The sequence below is a fragment of the Xenopus laevis genome, chromosome 4L, assembly GCF_017654675.1.
Source record: "Xenopus laevis strain J_2021 chromosome 4L, Xenopus_laevis_v10.1, whole genome shotgun sequence".
Classification (NCBI taxonomy): Eukaryota; Metazoa; Chordata; class Amphibia; order Anura; family Pipidae; genus Xenopus; species Xenopus laevis.
Window position 1 is genome coordinate 55,262,035 of NC_054377.1, and position 20,921 is coordinate 55,282,955.

Here is a 20,921-nt window from a genome sequence, read left to right on the forward strand (position 1 = left end):
GATGTAAAAACAAACGGACAAATGATATGACTAATAGTGCCATTTGCTACAGCCAGTTACTGTCTATGTATTACAGAGAACAAAGCAAATCTGAAAAAACAGAAGAACTGGCTGTTCAAATAGTACTCTATGGGAAGTGGCAGTACAGTAAATGGAACTTTTTTAAAAACAGATCCCACGACTGTATGAACACACACACATACAAGCTGCAAACTCTAAGCAAAACATAGAACCTGCAGGTCACTCACCTCAGTAGCCTTTTCACTTAATCCTCTCAAAAGCAACACCACAACGTGAATGGCGGCCCTTCTCACTTGTGCTTCTGGGTCAGTTCTTACCACAGCACATAAGCAGGAGCTAATCTACAGTATGGAGAGGGATAAAGATGCCATATTATTGCCAACCCATTCCGTGTTAGCTAATGATGGAAACGAAAGCCTAAATATTTACCTCATGGACAACTGTGCCAAGAGAGAACTGCAAATGCTGACAAAGTTCCCCAAGGTTGGAAAGGCTGCTGGCCCTCAGAGAGCTGTCTGGATCTTTTGAGCCTCTCAGGAAGGCATGGATGAGGGAGTCTTTGTACCGCAACACCAGATTACCTGCACAAAGTACAAAGCATGGGTCATTGCTAAAATCAAATAAAAACAAGTCATAGAACATTTATTTATTAATAAATATAAGCATTGTGTACAATTAGGGGCCCATTTACTAAGGGTCGAAGTGAATTTTCGAATTAAAAAACTTCGTTTTTGGGTACTTTGACCATCGAATAGGCCAAACTCGACTTCGATTCGAATTGAAAATACTTCACATATTCGACCATTAGAAAATCGAAGTACTGTCTCATAAAAAAACTTCGACTTCGCCACCTTAAACCTGCCGAATTTCTATGGGGACCTCCTAGAACCTATAGCCAGTATTTGGCTAAGTTTTGAGAAGTCAAAGGATTTTTTTTAAAAACCCTTCGACTTCGAATGTCGGACTACCCTAATTCGATTTTCGAAGTTTTTTTCACTTCGAAATTCGACCCTTGATAAATCTGCCCCTTAAAGTAGTAATCCATTATTTCAGATAAACAAGTGTCTTCCTTATAATTGTAAAGTACACTGTAACTCTAATGGATGTAGTAATAAATAAACCAGCAAATGATGCTGATAAAAATACCTCAATAATACTGTTAAAAAAGACACAGGCTTCATATTAAACCTTCCCTTAGAAATTGTGCTTATTATATGATACAGTATTATCACCAATATCAAGAATTATTTACAAAGAGGCAACGTATTCCATAGCACGAGGGTGTATACAAAAATCTGATGACATACAAATACAGAGTCATGTTTAAAGCTTTAAATATCATTTTTACTAAATGTTTATTGCATTATGTGCCTTGAGCCCATTATCATTTTTGAATTATTAGAAATAATGAATCCCCAGCTTTCAAATCATGAGATTTGACTGGGAATATATTTTTGGACTTTTGATTTGGGTGCCCTTTGGAGTTGGGGGCTATATCCCAGCATTTTTGGCCCTTTTTTTGACAGGCCCATATAGATTGCAGCAGTTGAATAAGAAGTGTATTTTTGGATTATTATGGATCAGCAGTAAACACAGCAAACACAAACCACAAAAAAATGCCATGAAGCATGAGTTATACTGATGTCTCCAGTTATAATCACTATTAGCAAATGATCTTTCTGCACAGGAAGGTCTGTTCCCAAACCAGCTCAGTGAGCTTGATGGATGATCCTCGTGTGGGTTACACACCCAGGAAGCAGCATCTATGCTCAGTGATGAAAGCAATAACTCTGGGAACTGTACGGCTTCCTCCTATACTCAAGAAGCCTCAGGCCATTGTAATTTTACTAATTAGTTTACAGAGCACTCTGCACGTTGCTATTATTCTGTATTACTGAGAGGGATACATTGCGAAAGTCACAATTGTGAAAGTAACACAGTAAACCCTGGGAACTGACAGAAGTTGCTACAGGTGCTGCTATGCTAAGCAATAGTGATTTGCTAATAAAGCAGTGACTTTGTTGCTACTGGTTTATCTGGACAGAAAACTCAGTCTTCCTCTACAGTCTGTGGATGATTTATTCATGAATTCACTACATGTGAGGGTTCTTCCCTTAGATTTTAGTCTTGCTCACATTGCTAAATTTTCTTTGCGGCGACTAAATTCCCCGATCTGCTTTCCTCTGCCTACTGCCGGCTAAAATGAAAATCGACCTGGGGCAGGCATTCGGAGCAATTCGTTTTCCAAAGTCGCCCGTAATTGCCTCATGAGGAAACTTCGGGCGACTTCGGAAAACAAAGCGCTCCGAGTGCCTGCCCCCAAGGCGATTTCATTTTAGCCGGTGGAAGGCAGGGGAAAGCAGATTGGGGAGATTAGTCGCCGCTAAAAAGAGGAGATTTGTCACCTGGCAACTAATCTCCCCGAATCCGCCCGTGTGGCCATAAGCGATGTCGCCAGACGAGCGGATCTCTCCTCGATATGCCCACATTGAAGTGGGCGATATCGGGCTGATCCGATCGTGGGCCCTAGGGCCCAACGATTGGATCAGAATGGATCCAATCGGGCGGTCGGATCGCGGGACCGAATAGACACACAGATGCGGCTGTCATCCAAAAGGATTTTTTAACCTGCCCGATCAAGATCTGCCGACTCGGCCCGTGGGGGCCGTTAGTGCAGCGAATATACATAAAATCTGCAAACTGAGCAACAAGTACAACATATAAGTTGAAATGGCAAAACAGAACAATACAAGCTCAATGGAACGGTGACATAAAAAAAATAAAAGTGTTTTAAAGTAGTAAAAATATAATGCAGTGTTGCCCTGCACTGGTAAAACTGCTGTGTTTGCTTCAGAAACACTATTATTGTTTATATAAATAAGCTGCTGTCTAGCAATGGGGGCAGCCATTCAAAGGAGAAAAGTTACACAGCAGATAACAGATAAGCTCTGTAGAACAAAATGGTGTTATCTGATATCCACTATATAACCCTTTGCTGGCAATGACAGCCTGAAGTTTTGAACTCGTGGACATCACCAGATTCTGGGTTTCCTCATTTTCAATGCTCTGCCAGGACTTTACTGCAGACTGGCCTGACTTGGCCATTCAAGAATATTCCACTTCTTTGCTTTAATAAACTCCTGTGTTGCTTTGGCTCTATGTTTTAAGCATCTGAGTTGTTTCATTTAAAATTCATTGTGGTAATGTACAGAACCAAACTTAGAAAAAAAAAAATTGTCTGCCCAAATATTTATGGACCTAACTGTATCTGCTGGTTAAATCTTGCCCTAGACTACTTTAGACATAATTTGGACCTAGTGAGCAGAGCTTACTCTATGAAGCATAGACAATATGTCACTGATGAAAATCTTGCACTAAAGACTTCCCCTAGGTTAGACTATTTAAAACGCAAACAACTAATTTCTTGAATTAAAGTATTATACGTTTATTAATGTGATTCAATCATGCTATTTATTGTGTGGGGGGCTTTTAAGTCTCAAGAAAATAATTATAGCTTATCAACAAAATGTATTCTTAGAACCTGAAAATAATGTTCCTTAATTGACCTTATATGTGATTATTTATATGTCGCAAAGGCAATTTGTTCTTTTGTGAGGACCAGCCAATGGGGCCCATGTCAGCCCGATATAGAAAGTAGCACTGGGTTGGAGGGAAGCAGCAGCAGAATGCAGAAACAGTCATGACATTACAGCTAAAGGAGAAGGAAAGTATTTTTGTGCTTGGGGGTGCTAAAAGTTAGGAACCACCAAGTCATTGTATTTACTTACCCGACACCCCAGGCCGGTGCTCCTATCAGCAGAAAACTACACCAGCCCGGGGATACACCAGTGAGCACCACGGAGAGATCCTCTTCCTGCATCTTCTTCTTTCTTGCAGCTGAGCATGCCCAGTAGAATAAAAAAAAGCTGGCTACTTTATTCTACTGTGCATGCGTCTGCCCCGGGAAATTTGAAAAATTAAGAAGCGAAGAAGACGATGGCTCCGTTGTGTCAGGTAAGTAAATATAACCACCTGGGGTGCCCAAGGTAAAATGACTTTCCTTCTCCATTAAAGGTAACAAGTTTGTACAAGTGCCTAGTGAAGTGTAATATATCCTCGTATTTGTCATTCTCTGAAATCACCAAGTAACAAATATTACACTCAAATGAGAGAGATCACACACACATCATGTTTAATGTAACCCCTTTGCAGGTTGTTTCCCAAACAGAGAGAATATCAACAAACAGTCCTACTCACCTAATGCTCTTGTGCATCTCATTAGTGCCTCCCCTACTTTTATCTTGGTCTCAGGCGAATGCACTTTGTTTTCAGTAGGGGCAGTGTTCCCATACTGTGCTAGTAGGACAGGCAATACATGTTCAGGAATTTCTCCAGAAAGAACAGCAACACCTATTAAGAACAAAAAAAGTGCTAATGCTGTAAATATATGAATACAAAATTAATATAAATGTAAGTCTGTGGATCTGCACATATGATAAATGAATGGTAAAGACTGTTGTAGATCCAGGACAAAGTTTCAGTTCCTGCAATGAGTGAGAGGCTGAATGATGCAGTACCATAGCATTAGGCAAGTGCCTATAGTTTAGCACTGGTATAATGACACAGTGTGGCCTGACTGAAGCAGGATTCTAACTACAGCAACACAAGTGAATGGAACTTGAGTTTTCTCACCAATTAAGACTTATAGTGGCTGCACTATTATACGTAAATATACTCTGAAGTCATTTCCACTGCAGTGCGATTCATTGGAAATTGCCTAGTAGTTTAATACTGCAATGAATAGCAAACGCTGGGGAATTTATGCATCGCTGCTATATAGAGTGAGTTCCTTCTGATGGTCATGTTAAAGGGATACTGTCATGGGAAAAATGTTTTTTTCAAAACACATCAGTTAATAGTGCTGCAACAGCAGAATTTTGCACTGAAATCCGTTTCTCAAAAGAGCAAGAGCAAACAGATGTTTTAACATTTAATTTTGAAATCTAACATGTGGCTAGAGATATCGTCAGTTTCCCAGCTGCCCCAGTTATGTGACTTGTGCTTTGATAAACTTCAGTCACTCTTTACTGCTGTACTGCAAGTTGAAGTGATATCACCCCCTCCCTCCCCCCTTAAGCAGCTCAACAACAGAACAATGATAAGGTAACCAGATAGCAGCACCAAGACACAAGATAACAGCTGCCTGGTAGATCTAAGAACAGTACTCAATAGTAAAATCCAGGTTCCACTGAGACACATTAAGTAACACGGAGTAGGAGAAACAACAGCCTGCCAGAAAGCAGTTCTGCTCTTTCTGAAAGCACATGACCAGGCAAAATGACCTGAGATGGCTGCCTACATACCAATATTACAACTAAGAAAAAAATACACTTGCTGGTTCAAGAATGACATTTTACATGGTAGCGTGAATTTGCAGTGTAAACAGTGTAATTTAGAAATAAAAAACATCAAAAAATCATGACAGATGACATGATGCCAAGGGTGAAGCCAAGCTCTCTTGATATTATATACCAGGCTGTCCTCTAACAGCTGTAGTGCTCTTTAGGCACAGTTGCCAACTTTTGACTCTGTATTTGATGGGCCACTTACAGTATACAGCCTGTGGTCCATGGATGAGACAAACTGGCAGTGACAGCTCCTCCCAGCACATCATTACACTATAGAGTGATCTTATTAGCATTATCCATTAGGTTTTATAGATGTTTCCCACATATGATAACACAGAGATATCAATAACCAGGTCACAAAATTCCAGAGACTTGTTACCAACCCTTGCATACCAAGATGTAATTCAATAATTGTTCTATATTAAAAGAAAATTAGAGCAGGAAGAGGCTCCACATAAATGTAATGTGATATTGCCTTGCCTGTGCTTCATACTGTGCCTGGCTTGTTTCCTTTGAAGGCAGACCCCTATCTGACAGCACTTTATTAATGATTAGTAGGCACCTCTCAACGCTTAGATCAAAGGATGCCCTTTACTCGGGGCTTCCCATTTTCCGTCTGATAAGACCCTATAACACAAGCCACATTGTCTGAACAGTCATACAACAGGCACTCTTTCATCCACCTGTGGGCCCTTCTGGGGCTCTCTTATCGGTTTATTCTCTAGAGCCCTGCACTTAGAAGAACCAAGAAAACGAGTGCAAGTTGCTTTACATAAAAGCTGCTAGAAAGATTACATGCAAAATTCTGAAAATTGTTATAACATATATTTGAGGTTGTAGTTGGATGACTAGCGAAACATCTTCATGGAAACAGAAAATACAGCATTGATTTGACTTATTGGGGCAGGGGCACACGGGCAGATTTAGTCGTCTGGCGACTAATCGCCTCTTCTTCAGGGCGACAATCTGCCTGAAATACCTTCCCTATGCTAAAATGAAAAATCACCTTCCGAAGTTTCCTTGTGAGGCAACTTCGGAAATCGAAGCGCCGCGAGTATCATTGCGCTGGCGTTTTCTGATTATAGCAGGCGGAGGAAGGCAGTTTGGGGAGATTGTCGCCCCAAAGAAGAGGCGATTAGTCGCCAGGTGACTAAATCTCTCTGAATCTGCCCGTGTGTCCCTGCCCTTACTATAGATAAACCTCCCAGCATGCTTCTGCAGGAAGAAACCTGTGCAAACAGAGGCAGAGCATGAAGACTTTTTAATAGGGGAGTATTAAGACTGCAGAAAGGTGTATGCTTAAAAAGGTTCCAGGGTTGTGGAGTCAGTACATAAAGCCTTTGACTTTGAATCCTCCGTTTACAGTAACACCAAAAACTGAAAGTGTATCAAAGCAATTAAAATATAATGTATTGTTGCACTGCAATGGTAAAAGCTATATGTTTGCTTCAGAAAGACTACTATAATTTATATAGACAAGTATAAACAAGCTTGTTGTGTAGCCATGGGGCAGCCATTCAATCTGCTGGAAAAAAGGGACATAACAGATAAGCTCTGTCCAATACAATTGCTATGTAACCTGTGCCTTTTCTCCTTTCTTTCCAGCAGCTTAAATGGCTGCCCCATGGCTACACAGCAGCTTGTTTATATAAACAGTGTGTGAAGCAAACACATAGCATTTACCAATGCACAGCGACCGTACATTAAATTTAATTACTTTGATACACTTTCAGTTTTTGTTTTTACTGATTCATTAATATACTAATGTATTTTCTATGTTAATTGAAAGAAGTTAATTATACAACATATAATGCGTTTTATAACTGCCAAAGCTCAAAACATAGACCAAATCATTTGGTAATTCTAAACAAAAATCAAAGTTAAACTATATAAACCAAAAACAATTGGAAAACCTAAAACAACTTATATATTGATTCAGCTTGGCATATAGCTGTAGAATAGCTGCTAAATACAATCCAAAATGAACAAAAGTATTGTTCTTAGAAATAGAATTTCTTCTGCCATATCCTCCTTCATAGATGCTCTTAAATCTGATTTGATTACATTCAGTGCTTGCATTTAAAGTTATTAGGAGTCTGAAAATTTTTGGTGACTGACTCCAGATACCCAGAATTGCTCCAGACTCCAACAGCTCTGGGTAGTTCAACTTTATCTTAGCTTTTAGTATGTTATAGAATGGCCAATTCTTAACAACTTTTCAATTGGTTTTTGCTTATTTTAAAATAGTTTTTGAATTATTTGCTTTCTTCTTCTTACTCTTTCCAGCTTTCAAATGGGGGTCTCTGATCCGGACAGCCAAAAACTGACCACGGTGTGAGGCTACAATTCTTATTTTATTTTTACTTTCTTTTTTATTCTTATTATTATTATCTTTTTATTCAGGTGCTCTCTTATTCAGTCTCACATTCAAACTACTGCTTAGTTGCTAGGGTAAACTGCAACCCAGCAACCAGATAGCTGCTGAAATTACAAACTGGAGAGCTGCTGAACAAAAATCTAAATAATTCAAAGTCCACCAATAATATAAAATGAAGACAATTGCAAATTGCCTCAGATTAGCACTCTCTACATCATACTAAAACTAAAGTTAAAGGTGAACAAACCCTTCAAGGCCAACCTTTGTTTCTCTGTTGACAAGGATTTATTCTGAATGTGGTGTAGCTATTTACCGTGTATTGCTGATAGATACACAAAGGAATCCTCTTGTTCCAGGTTTTCTACGAATACCTGAAACAAAATGTAACCATTAAATGTCAGTAAAGAAAAAGTCCTCTCAATAGAAACAAAAAGTGCTGGAGTTACCACTTACCTGCAATAGTTTTTCATTGTGCTCCAGTGCCAGGGGGTTTCTCTGCTCCAAAAGGCGTGTTAAGGTACGCAGAGCAGCTGCCCTTGTTGGGATGTCAGAATCATCAGCCGAGTTTAGGATCTCCTTGAAGTTCTGCAGATCAGCAACTGGATTGGTTGTTTTTGTTTCATGCTTTGATTGCTTGTTCTCTCCTGTACGGGCTGTGGCTTTATCCTGAAATGTCCTGTTGGGAAGTTGAACGGCACAATGCGTTGCTATGCTGATCCGCAAGTCTTTGGCCAGCTCCTGTATAACTGGATCTGAGTGTGAGAGAGACACTCTTTCCAGCATAGGCAGTAACTTCTTTAAGTGCTCAAAATCACTGGATGTTAGCTGTAAAAACAGAAATTCACAAACGGAATTTAATAATCCCATATTATCCAGAAATTCATCATGGCCAAATATCAGTACAGGTATAGGATCAGTTATCCGTTAACCCGTTATCCAGAAATCCAGCTCCGAATTAAGGAAAGGCTGTCTCCCATAGACTCCATTATAATCAAATAATCCAGATTTTAAAAATTGATTTCCTTTTTCTCTGTAATAATAAAACAGTAGCTTGTACTTGATCCAAACGAAGATACAGTATAATTAAACCGTATTGAAAGCAAAATCAGCCTATTGAGTTTGTTTAATGTTTACATGATTTTCTAGTAGACATAAGATAGGAAGATCCAAATTACAGAAAGATCCATTATCAAAACCCCAGGTCCAGAGCATTCTGGATAACAGGTCCCATACCTCTACAATATAAGCGTGAATCCCTTAACCTTATAATAACGGTAAGAGTGGGCCCATAAGATCTCAAATAATTCCGAATCCTTTTCTATTGTGTTTATCAAACAAACTAATCCCAATTTACACTACATAAATTATTTAAATTTTTGTTTCCTTTCATCTTGAAAGTCACAATCATAGCAAGCAGGGTGGCACCATTTTGTAAAAACTCTTAAGACAAGCTGGTGCCACTGGCTACACAATTATAGACAGTAAGGGCAGAGACACTTGCTTAGATTCGGGGAGATTAGTCGCCCGCGAAGAAGGGGCACTTTATCGTTGGGCGACTAAATCTCCCTGAATCTAAGCAAGTGTCTCTGCCCTTACTGTGTATAATTGTGTAGCCAGTGGCACCAGCTTGTCTTAAGAGTTTTTACAAAATGGTGCCACCCTGCTTGCTATGATTGTCTTCCGTCAGCTAGAATCATTTTGTTTGTTTTCTGAAGTCGCCCCAAGTTTCCCGGTGAGGCAACTTCGGGGGACAGTGGAAAATGAAGCACACTGATTGCCATCCTGCCGACAATTTACATTGTAGCGGGAGGCATTTTGGGGAGATTAGTCACCCCGAAGAAGAGGAGATTTATCGCTGGGCAACTAATCTCCCCGAATCTGAGCGTGTCTCTGCCCCAAACCTAAGGAGAGAGGGTGGGTAATGAAGTGACATCTGTGAAGTGCAGAATGAAAAGCGAAGGTAATAGCCAGCCCAGCCTCTATGATTGAAGTATAGAAGTGGAGCAGGCAACATATGATTGAGAGCGGAGATTTTTCAATAACTCTATAACAGGCATGGATGATTAATCATCCATGCCTGTTATAGAGTTAATAAAAAGGACATTTACTACACAGATTTTTTTGTTTGTTTGGGTGACAGATCCCTTTAAATCTGAGAAAGTCAAGAACACATTCATGACTGGCATACTCAACTCAAAGGAATGGAGATGCCTATAAGACATGACAAAGGAATGTTTCCTCAAACAAAACATTTTTCATCCCCCATAGTATACGTTTGTGTAGTGGGTACAGCACACAATATTCAGCTTTCCACATGAGGAACATAAAGGGCTAAAATATAGCACAGGTCTTTAGCATTCTTCTATAAAGGGCTCTTGTCTTCCTGTCTCCACAAAAACCGCGTACTATGCTATGTAATCAGAGGAATACGGAAGTGCAGTTGCCATTCTGTGTGCAATGTACACTCAGTATGTGGGCCCATATTTAGGAAAGAAGAACAGGTTTATGTTATATAGCATTAATCAGACAAAGATCAAAGCAATGTATAAATTTAACAAGACAAAATGTTATTTTGTCTATATGGGTATGGATTTACAATCTTTCTCTTTTATGTGGATGTAAATGGTCAGAGAAGCATACCATGCCGCAGAGATGCCCACAAACGCCAATGAAGTATAAAAGCCACAACAATAACACTGGAAAATATGTTTCAAATGATAAGGTGAATGACCGCCAACAGCTCAATGTAAGAGTCAACTGACAGCAGTGACTCACTGTGGCATTTAATGCACTTATGTATACAGTAGAACCCCAATTTTACATTTTTCAAGGGAAAAGAAAAAAATTATGCAAAATCCAGGAAAATGTAAAATCAGGGAAATGCACTATGCAGAGGAACCACAAAAATGGTGTACAATAAGGGAAATTGCAAAATGAGAGTATGTACAATTGATGTTTTAATGTATTTTGTCTTGCATAAGAAGGAAAACCCTCCCTAGTGAGTGGTATAGATGACACACTTTCCTAACCAAAGATCTTAGCGGATCTTGTTAGTTCATGCCACCAATTTCTCTGACTCACCTCTAGCTTGGTACCTCTCCCTCTGAGTAAAGATTCTGGCAAAAGCACAAATGTATCAGCAAGTAAGGAAGTAGGGAAGTAGGGAAATATGGCTAGGTTCAGCCCTCGTTCCTGAGCACATACCAACTCAACAGCACACCAGCTGCCACTATTTGTTCTACTTACCGTAACTGCTCCTCCTAGCATAGCAGCCACCAGTCCCATTGCCATGCTTAATGTCTGTGCAGCTAAGGTGCCAGCTTGGGAAAGTGCTAAGCTGGCACTAGCCCGCTCCAAAGTCACATACACAAATTCTACAACCTGTGTGAAGATATGAAATAGTAAGCATTTAGAATCTACTACTGTATTGTTATAGCTGATTTTGATTCTTTCTTCACCTGCTGAATATCAGTAAAAATGGAGTCAGATATCTTCTCACACAACACGGACAGAACTTGCAGTAACTGCAGCTGCTTCTCCTGTGACTCATGAGACATGGCAAGCATCCTCTCCAGATCCAGTAGATTAATACCATGGCAGGAAGCGGGCTCTTCTTTGTCCTTAACCACACTGAGGGGGATCAGCTTCTGAAAACACCAGAAAACACTCATTAATAAAGGCAAAGACGATCTGTCTCAAGAATTTGCATAGTCTAACACTCTAGACATTTAAATTACGTGATAGGATGGCCTTCCTTGTGTCTAATCTGTGATTCTCAAGTGGGTATATACAAATAATAGGGGCACACAGAAAGGTCGAAAATGGCAGCCCGGTTTTCCCACATACCACTATATAAAAAAGCCCCTAATATTAAAATAAAAACAATGTGTTATATTGATAAAAGAAGAGCAGTGTGGACAAAAACTGTAGTAAGTACAGATGGATCAATCAGTAGCACAGGTGCACCAGGAAGAACTGTCAATCCAATTACTGACCCATCTGTGTGGCTGCTCATTGTAGCCACAAAGCATTCACTGTTGATAATGCATCAGGGTAGGTTTGGGGAGTACACGTCTATCATAAAAACAATATAGCTGTATTCCTATTCCAACATTACATATATTTAGTCAGAGATGCTTTAAGACTGGGATTACATTTCTCAGTGTGCATTTTTGTAGCCTACAGCTGAAATATTGCAAAATCACTACAAAAATATAATTCAGTACACTTTAAAGTAGAAAAAATACCCTATAAAACACCTCATTTTAGATTTAGAGGTTACATTTTAATAAGTACAGGGGATAAACCGAGCATACTAAAGTAATTGGGAACACGAGTTTAACCAAATCTGGAACTACACGTAGTCATTGTGGATGAGAGCCAATTTCCTCAGACGCATTTCTCTGTAATGGAATGGATACCCAGCCAATTATATTTTATGAAAAGACATTTAGCTTGATCTCTTGCACACACCCAACAGCCACTGTATTACCCAATTAATTCTGGCTTTATTCTATCTGTATCTCCTGTCTTTTATTTGCTTTCTCCGTTTCAAGAAATTGAGAGGATTTCCGGACAGGATGGATACAAAGTAAGTTATGGGAGGCAACTAATATATATATTTATACACGTGTTTGTATATATATATATATATATATATATATATATATATATATATATATATATATATATATATATATATATATATATATATATATATATATATATATATATATATATATATATATATATATATATAGTTGCCTCCCAAAACATAGCAAATGGACCCACACTCCTTTTGACATGTATATGTACATATAATGTATATATTATGTATATATGTGTGTGTATATATATTCATTCAGGTATGGGACCTATTATCATGGGTAATGAGTCTGTTATTTGGATCTTCATACCTTAAGACTACTAGAAAATAATGTAAACATTAAACAAACCCAATAGGCTGGTTTTACTTCCAATAAGGATTAAAGATATTTTAGTTTTGATCAAGTACTGTTTTATTATTACAGAGAAAAGGGAGATCATTTAAAAAAATAATTTATTTAATTATAATGGAGTCTATTCCTGGATATATCTATATATCTATATCTATATCTATATATATATATCTCAAATCCAAAGGTGCACTCCGTTGACTTGGTAGAAACCTGGGTGCCAGCCATAAAAAGGTAGATATTTGCGAAAAAGAAACGTTTCAGTCCCCCACATGGATCTTTGTCAGGAGATTACAAACTCCTGACGAAGATCCCTGTGGGGGATCAAAACGTTGAGTGGAATAAATACAGTTTGCCTGCATTGAAAACAATCCTGTGAGTGTTGCTCTTTATCGCAAATATCTACCTTTTTATGGCTGGCACCCAGGTTTCTACCAAGTCAACGGAGTGCACCTTTGGAGAGATATATATATATATATATATATATATATATATATATATATATATATATATATATATATATATATATATATATATATATACACGCAACATAAAAGCATTGGGAACATACTTTTATTACAAAGTTCTAAATATCATGCAAAGACGATGTAAATAGTCTAGATAGATGAAAAAAAAGGTTTACTTTCTAGTGTTGGTATCGCTTTACATTAACCAGCTACGCCTGGCATAGAATACCATATTTCTGCTGTGCTCATGGTGACTCCATTAGTTTGTTTGGATAATTTTGTTTTAATTCCCTCTAGTCACAGAAATCCTCTATTAACATATTTACTGAGGTTACCATATAAACTTAAATCACCTCTTCTCCGTAACCCTGTTATGATTTTATAGTAACAGAGGTTGTTTATTCAATTTGCTGGCCATTATTGTCCAAAAGATTTATACACATGTATGTGTATGCTTCAGTCTTCATGCCTGTTTTATTATTAGAAATAACAACTGGATATTGTTGGTTCAAAACAGAAATGGCGTACAGTGAGTTACGTGTATATGTTTATTCTCAGAATGCATAGCCTTATAATTCTTGCTAGAGACCCTTATATTTCCTATAATTCTCTACCGTTGTTAATCTCTGTATTGGAACCAAATTGTATGTATTTCATCTCCTTGGGTAATTTTTTTGCCATCTGCAATAATAGGGAAAGTTTTCAGCAAAAATAACAGTGCTAAGAAATAACTTAAAAAAGTGGGCAAATGACAGAAGCCCTGATCCAAGAAGAAAACACATTACTGATCCCCTTTCTGCAATCTACCCAAACTGTAAAATAATGGCTTATCTTCAAAAATATTTTGGCAGTGATAAAATACAACAATTGAATATAAAGTTTCAACCCACTTTAATAAAACATATGCAGCTAAATGAAGGACTTTTCAGATACACATAGCACCATGAGTTTAAATGGCCTCTATTTCCATGTGACCGCAAAATTGATTGATATTTTGGTTATGTTGTGACTAAAAGAGGATCTGCTAAAGGAGGCACTTTTGTACCTCCCAGCAACAAAACACATCCCCATGACCCACATACTTACAAAGGTGGCTGTTAACCCAGTCATGTCCAATTTGTACATAAAACATGAAATATCCAAGTTGCAGCACAAAATAGATACAATGAAACTCATTTTTGAACTGCATGTCCTTGGCAGTGTTTTGAGCATGTAGGCACAGATCCAATAATATTAAAGACAGCATCCAAATCTGGATATATATTAAAATGGGCATGCATCCAAGAAGGAGGCACAAGATGAATGTCTCTATTTATCAAATATGACGTTTTTAGATATGGCATTACCTTAAGGCACAGTAGAAAGAAATCAGCAGCCAAACCTCTACTGGGACTGACAGAAAGCAGTTCCACCAGACACTCTGTTCTCCACTGCTCCCGTGACATTTTCTCGTAAAGAACATCATCATCATCATCTTCATCAGCACTAGAAGTAGCAATGGTGAGTTATTTTTACAGAACGTCAGTTAATTTTAGAACATAAGTAGAATTTCAATCATATGTCAGCATCACAATTCAGACATCAGTATAATCAGGGCAGCTAGATATGGACCGTATTAAGCCTAATGGTCAGGATGCCCGCAGTGGGGAGATGAGTATATTACAATGATATCTCAGTACTTGTGCAGTCGCATTGATATTAGGCACTACAGGTACTTCAAAGGAACAACTTTACAATGAATTAACTAAGGTATGATGTAGGTTGTAGTATAGTAGTTAATATAAAGCACACACATAATACAATAAAGTACAAAAATGATAATTCAAAACAAGGTTTAAAATGTTTAAAAATAAAATAAAGTGGCATGATTTTGAAAATGGCAAACTTATACTGTTGACATCACAACATAAGAACATTAGACTGTGTACAAAAGTGCAATACATAGCACAAACATGAATAAATACCACCCAACACAGTTTCTGTTTTATGAAAAATGTGTACCGGGGCAAATGAGAATTACCCCCATCTTTTGACAAAAAGCTAAAATTATCAAACATATCCACTGTATTATAGAAAATCCTGCAGCCCAAACAGTTGCAGAGTCTTGGCTAAGATAGTGTAGTCAAAATGCTTCCACTATCATAATGAATGTGTTTGCTACCACCTAGTGGAAAAATATATACATTCTCAAATACAATAATTGAAGTTAGCGGGCACCATATCCCTCAACACTTTAGGTAACATGATCTTTTTCGCAGGGTCAGTTAGATCTATTAATATCACTATTATATAGTGGAGGTGGGAATCCGCGCTCTGCCAATTAGCACCTGATGAATGAATGCATCAATCCTCCCGAGCAGATGTACCGAACATCCCAAACCATTAAACTTTCAGTAGGAGAGAGGAGAGCACTCAGACGCAGATTAACTGCTTGTGGTTAATATTTATTTAAGCTGCTATACACAACATGTTTCGGGCTGTAATTGCCCTTTCTCAATTTCTCACTATTATATAACAATGAACGGATTGCTTACATGTACTTTTCTTTCACGTATACCATTGCTCCTCCATGACTGGCTGGCTTAATCTGAAGATAGTTGGGAAGAGTGGGTAATGAAGTATCAATCGCAGACAACCCTGCCAGTGATGAGAGTGCAGATTCTCTCTCTGACTTGTCCAGGTACCAAAGCAAGACATCTTGGCAAGGGGAACTAAAGGAACCAGAATGTTTAAATAATCAAATATAGGATATGAACAAAAACATCTGGAGATCACAGTATAGGTCTGGATTTGAGGAAAGAGAGAGAGAGAGAGAGAGTGAGAGAGTGAGAGAGTGAGAAAAAAAAAAAAGAGGATATCGACTCCCATCAAATCGCATCATTTTGTTTGAAGATGCTGTTATACAGTATATAGTATAGTAGCTCCATTAAAGTTTCCCAAACATTGATGAAACAAAGATTAAGCACACAGCTTTACTGTCTTTGTGTTTTTTCTTTTTCTTACCGTAAGTGCGACACGTTTTGCCGAGCAAAACAATGCAAGGAAAAGATGGCAGAGAGAATTTGATTAGTATGATGCAGCAGAGTTGGGGTGGGTTTGTTTCCTACCACAAAGACCTGGAAAAAACAGAAATTTAGCAACATTACATTATTTTCTGCCAAATATATATAATCACATAGCTACACAAACATTTGGTTGCAGTTAGAATGTAATCCCATAGCCAGCACAGTTTGCTTCATGGTGAAGAAATTATGTACATGTACTTAATACAACACCTAATATTTTCATGTATATATTAAATTACCTCTGTTACAATGTATTATTAAAAAGATAAAGGGGCAGATTTACTAAAGAGCGAAGTAGCCATCTCTAGCTAAAATTCGCCAGATATCTCATCCGCAGGGACATCACTAATTTACTAACAATCGTAGACGAAAATTTGCTAGCGAAAGAGACCGGTGGCGAAGGAAACTCTGGCGAAAGAAGTAACGTTCTGTAAAATTTATTAAAAAAAAGCAACATCTTCCTCAATCTTATGTCAGTGACAACATATCCTGTATGCTGGAAACTCATTAAAGTGCTAAAAAACGTTGACGTTTTGTCATATTTTAAAGCGAGATTGCCTTCAAAAGTCCTAACTATTGAAGATTTTTTTACCAATTTTAAACCAATTTCAGGGGCATGCCACATTTGTTTTAGGGTGGGCTCTAGGGCATTAGAGGATCTCTTCTGTCTTTATTTTGCTTCCTTGGAGAAAAATAATCCACTGCAAGCATTTGAACCAACATATCTAATAAAGACATACAGTTATATGAAAACGTTTGGGAACCCCTCTTAATTATTTGGAGTTTTGTTCATCATTGGCTGAGCTTTCAAAGTAGCAACTTCCTTTTAATATATAACATGCCTTATGGCAACAGTAGTATTTCAGCAGTGACAAAGTTTATTGGATTAACAGAAAATATGCAATATGCATCATAACAAAATTAGACAGGTTCATAAATTTGGGAACCCCAACAGAGATATTACAGCAATACTAAGTTGAGCCCCCTTTTGAAAATGTAACTGCCTCTAGACGCCTTCTATAGCCATTGATTCTGGATGGCGGTATTTTTGACCAATCGTCCATACAAAACCTCTCCAGTTCAGTTCAGTTAAATTTGATGGCTGCCGAGCATGGACAGCCTTCTTCAAATCATCCCATAGATTTTCGATGATGAAGTCGGGGGACTGTGACGGAATATTGTACTTCTCCCACTGCATAATTGCCTTTGTAGATTTTGAAGTGTGTTTAGGGTCATTGTCTTGTTGGAATACCCAACTGCATAACAAACTTTGTGACTGATGCTTGAACATTATCCTGAAGAATTTGTTGATACTGGGTTGAATTCATCCGACCCTCGACTTTAACAAGGGCCCCAGTCCCCGAACTAGCCACACAGCTCCACAGCATGATGGAACCTCCACCAAATTTGACAGTGGGTAGCAGGTGTTTTTCTTGGAACGCAATGTTCTTCTTCCGCCATGCAAAGTGCTTTTTGTTATGACCACATAACTCAATTTTTTCTCCAAAATGAAAGTGGCTTGTCTAAATGAGCTTTTGCATACAAGCGACTCTGTTTGTGGCGTGAGGCAAGAAAGGGCTTCTTTCTCATCACACTGCCATACAGATGTTCTTTGTGCAAATTGTGCTGAATTGCAGAACTATGTACAGATACACCATCTGCAGCAAGATGTTCTTGCAGGTCTTTGGAGGTGATCTTTGGGTTGTCTGTAACCATTCTCATAATCCTCCGCATATGCCACTCTTGTATTTTTCTTGTCCTGCCAGACCTGGCTTTTACAACAAATGTGCCTGTGGCCTTCCATTACCTGATTATATTCCTTACAGTTGAAACTGTCAGTTTAAACCTCTGAGATAGCTTCTTTTTTTTGTAGCCTTCGACTAAACCACGATACTGACAATCTTTGTTTTCAGTTCTTTTGAGAGTTGCTTTGAGGATCCCATGCTGTCACTCTTCAGAGGAGAGTCAAACAGAAGCACAACTTACAATTGGCCACCTTAAATATCTTTTCTCATGATTGGACACAGCTGCCTATGAAGTTCAAGCCTTAACAAGCTAATCCAATCAATTTGGTGTTGCCAGTAATCAGTATTGAGCAGTTACATGCATTCAAATTAGCAAAATTACAAGGATACCTAATTACACAGCCAGTTTTTCACATTTGATTTAATTTCATACAACTGAATACTGCTTCACTAAAAATCTTTGTTCGTCAAACACCCCAGTACATACATACTTGTGTCTCAAAATATGTGATTTATGTCTTGGTCTGTCTGTGTGGTCTCATCTATATAGGCAAGACCACACAGATGATCAAATCCCGTATTTCCCAACACAGGTCCTCCATAAACTTGGGTAACATGAACCAGCCAGTATATATATGTGTGTATGTGTGTCAGTGTGTTCGTGTGTCAGTGTGTGTGTGTGTGTGTGTGTCAGTGTGTGTGTGTCTGTGTGTGTGTATGACCTATAAGTATCCGCCCTACAAATTGACCTCAGCGTAAGCGTACTAACAAAGTTTCGCTAGGCAGAATTGAACGCTACCAACAGATCGCTAAGAAATGCTCACACTGACAAATTAACGCCAGTGTTCGGCTACAAAGACGCAACTTTGCATTTAAGTGAATTACCTTAGTGAAGTGAATTTACACCTGGCGAAGTGTGGCTAAGCGTTCACTGGTGAAAATTTGCCCTTTAGTGTATTTGTCCCCATGTCTTAAAGGATAACATTGACATATGTAACTACTTGTACTGTTGCCATTTGTATTTCTCCATTATATCTATGACCAGCACATTGCAGAATTGAATACCTTACCTTCACGATATCTTCTAAACATCGAGAAAGTTCATTTTCTGCCACCAGAATATGTCCTGGAGCACAAAGGGGTTCTAGAATGAGAAAGCAGACCGAAATTTGAACAGGATAATGCCATTACACATTGAAGTGATTCTGATCTCATTCACATTTCTTTTTTTGTTCTACTTTCATGAACTATTCTCACCAACAGACTCAAAGAGGCATGTAAAGCTGCAGCCTGTCAAGAATTAGGTAGCAAAAAGTATGCTTGCTTTTGTGAATTAGAGGAGACAAGAAACTCACCTTGGGGTGCATGGGTCCATCGCAGTAGTGGTTCTATCATAGGCAAAATTAGGTGCTTTTCTGCCAGCTTTGGCTCTGTCTGCCCAATTGCCAGGAAAGTTTCTGTGGCAACTCTTTGAAACTGGCGTGCTGTAAAAGTGTCCTGAATATGCAGCAGATCTAGAATCTAATCAGGGCAGAGAAGGCATAATGGTATCTTATTCAATTTTCCTTTATATAAAGAAAGGCATGTAGTAGTTTCTTTTCATGCCATGGACTCATTAAAACTGCATATTCTAATTTGTAAAAAATATGCATTTGGCAAGTATTGCCAATAGATTGAATGAGAAGGAAAGGGATAATCACTGATGTGAAAATCCAAACACAGTAGCAAAAAATTAGCTTTTCACTCACTGTGTGTAAGCATCTGGCCCGGAGCAGAAGAAAAGAGCAAAATAAGCGAAGTGGTCGTTCCAAAATCATTTCACCTATTTACATTTTATTTTCAAACCAATTCAATTGTGTGTGGGTGTGCAGTCACCATAGTTGATTATTTATGATTCTTTACTTACAGAAACAGCCAGTGCAGCATCATGCAAAAATTTTGCATTGGCTTAACCGCAACAGATGTGTTTTTCTAATTGCAGAGACAGAGCTAAACACATTGGTAGCTTTGCCAGTCTCTGCACATGTGGTTAAGTAACTGATAAATTAGACCCACTGAGCCATGAAGGTGAATGGATTTGTTAAGGCACTTCATTGTCATAAGGGGAGGGTGATTTTTTTTGTTTGGGAAGGCCAAAAGCGGCAACATAAGCAAAACAACTAAAAATATATCTAGCATTGAATAAAAATGTGCATTTCTTATTTCAAAAGGGACACATTATAAATATATATATATATATATATACACACACACACATATATATATATATATATATCTATTATGGTAAACACTAAGCTTTTACATGTAAGAAGCACTCTTAAAGGGGTGGTTCACCTTTAAGTTAACTTTTAGTATGTTATACAATAGCCAATTCTAGGAACTTTTCAATTGCCGTTCATTATTTTATTTTTCTATAGTTTTGAATTATTTTTCTTTTGACTCTTTTCAGCTTTCAAATGGGGGTCACTGATCCCAACTAAAAAACAAATGCTCTGTAAGGCTACACATGTATTCTTATTGGCACTTTTAATTACTCATCTTTCTATTCAGACTCTCTACTATTCATATTCCAGTCAGCTATTTCGCTCAACTGCGCACGCGTTGAAGAAGAAGACAGAAGTGGATCCCTCCGTGGTGCTCACTGGTATAACCCCGGGCCGCTACAGTTTTCTGCTGATAGGAGTACCGGCCCGGGGTTTCAGGTAAGTCAATAAATCACTTGGGGGTGCCTAACATTTGGCACCCCCAAGTGCTGCAAGGCTTTCCTTCTCCTTTAATGGAACCATGATGTGAAAAATGTATTAAAAGTACAAGGACTCCTGAACAGGGGCACTGATCTTTTTGTGAAAACCTGCTATGAACACCAGAGTGCTGACTTCAGCT

At 38.3% G+C, this 20,921-nt stretch overlaps 1 protein-coding gene across 1 annotated transcript in view; it reads right to left on the minus strand.

Annotated features, from left to right (window-relative positions):
- LOC108714069 (transport and Golgi organization protein 6 homolog) overlaps window positions 1-20,921 on the minus strand; it is a 32,595-nt gene that overhangs the window by 5,251 nt on the left and 6,423 nt on the right. Inside the window, exons 6-17 of the mRNA XM_018257949.2 lie at window positions 19,394-19,559; window positions 19,109-19,182; window positions 16,232-16,344; window positions 15,763-15,939; window positions 14,575-14,713; window positions 11,265-11,453; window positions 11,053-11,187; window positions 8,260-8,631; window positions 8,120-8,177; window positions 4,279-4,431; window positions 451-602; window positions 249-362 (exon numbers count right to left, since the gene is read on the minus strand). Coding sequence (XP_018113438.1) covers window positions 249-362; window positions 451-602; window positions 4,279-4,431; window positions 8,120-8,177; window positions 8,260-8,631; window positions 11,053-11,187; window positions 11,265-11,453; window positions 14,575-14,713; window positions 15,763-15,939; window positions 16,232-16,344; window positions 19,109-19,182; window positions 19,394-19,559 — 1,842 coding nt within the window. The remainder of the gene's footprint in view (window positions 1-248; window positions 363-450; window positions 603-4,278; window positions 4,432-8,119; window positions 8,178-8,259; window positions 8,632-11,052; window positions 11,188-11,264; window positions 11,454-14,574; window positions 14,714-15,762; window positions 15,940-16,231; window positions 16,345-19,108; window positions 19,183-19,393; window positions 19,560-20,921) is intronic.